The following is a 1,210-nucleotide window of genomic DNA, read 5'->3' as shown; positions in this document are numbered from 1 at the left end:
ACTGAGGACTGGAGATTAAGGGGAATGCAGCACTGGGAAGAGACTGGGGGGAAGAACTTGGGGAACTGGAGAGAACTTGGGATAACTGGTGGGGGGAGGGGGTGTGGGAGACTGGGGGGAAAAGGGGATTTGGGGGAACTGGGGGGAACTGGGGCTTCTCCACTGGGGTGCAATGGAGAGGTTTTGGGGTGTAAGCATGAGGGTTTTGGAGTGTCAGCTGTTCTCCCCCCTCCCAACCCCCCACAGGTGCCCCCGGAACCCTCTGGGTGGGCTCTGTGTGGCCCCGCAGTGCCCAAGTGCACTGGGACCCCCCCACATCCCCCCCGGTAGCTACGAGTTGGTGTACAGCCCCCCCGGGAGGCCCCAACAGGTAATGGGACCCCCCCAAGTACCCCAACACCCCTCCCGGGGACCTCCCAGGGGGTACCCCAGCCCAAAATTCCCAGGGGACCACCCAGGGGCTCTCCAAAAATTCCCAGAAACCCCCGGGGGGAGGCCCAGCAGGTATCGATCCCCCTGAGCCTCAAAAATCCCCCACTGAGGGACCCCAATACTCCCCAGGGGGCCCCAATAACTCCTTGAGGGACCCCAATAACTCCCTGAGGGACCCCAACAAAACCTCGGGAGGCTCCAACTCCCCCCTTGGAGTACCCCAACCTCCCCTTGGAGGACCCCAATAACCCCGTAGGGATCCCAATGCCCCTCATGAAGGACCACACTAATACCCTGAGGACCCAAATAAAGCCTTGGGGGACCCCAGTAACGCCCCTGGTGATCTCAGTACCCCCCCGGGGGGACCCCAATATCCCCCCAGGGTCCCCCAGGGGACCCCAATAACAGCTCAGGGGTTCTCACTTACCCTCCTTTGGGCACCCCAGTACCCCAGGGAACCCCAATACCCCACTGGGGGGACTCCAATAACACGCCCCCCCCCGGGACCCCCACCCCCTCTCTGTGCCCCCCCAGACCCTGCAGTTGCCCCCCAAGGCCAGGTCGCAGCAGCTGTGGGGGCTGGAGCCGGCAGGACGTTACAGGGTGCAGCTGTGGGGCCGGGGGGGGCACCCCCAAACTGCGCCCCTCGAGGCCACCTTTGAGGGGGGGTTGGGTCTTTTTGGGGTCAAATGGACCCCAGGGTGGTGGGGGGGGGGTCACTGAAGGGGTCCTTTTGAGGGGCAGGGTTTTTTTTTGGGGGGTGGGGGGGAGTTGTGCC

The 1,210-nt window shown here is 63.9% G+C and overlaps 1 protein-coding gene across 1 annotated transcript in view; it reads right to left on the bottom strand.

Moving 5' to 3' along the window:
- The window catches only part of LOC114073630 (gastrula zinc finger protein XlCGF7.1-like), an 8,531-nt gene extending 8,333 nt beyond the window's left edge, over positions 1–198 (bottom strand). The window contains exon 1 of the mRNA XM_027911357.1: positions 172–198. Coding sequence (XP_027767158.1) covers positions 172–198 — 27 coding nt within the window. The remainder of the gene's footprint in view (positions 1–171) is intronic.
- Between the last annotated feature and the right edge of the window lie 1,012 nt (positions 199–1,210).

The sequence above is a fragment of the Empidonax traillii genome, unplaced genomic scaffold, assembly GCF_003031625.1.
Source record: "Empidonax traillii isolate 1590-97213 ecotype Southwest subspecies unplaced genomic scaffold, ASM303162v1 scaffold7566:size13570, whole genome shotgun sequence".
Classification (NCBI taxonomy): domain Eukaryota; kingdom Metazoa; phylum Chordata; class Aves; order Passeriformes; family Tyrannidae; genus Empidonax; species Empidonax traillii.
This window is presented reverse-complemented; position numbering and strand designations above follow the sequence as displayed.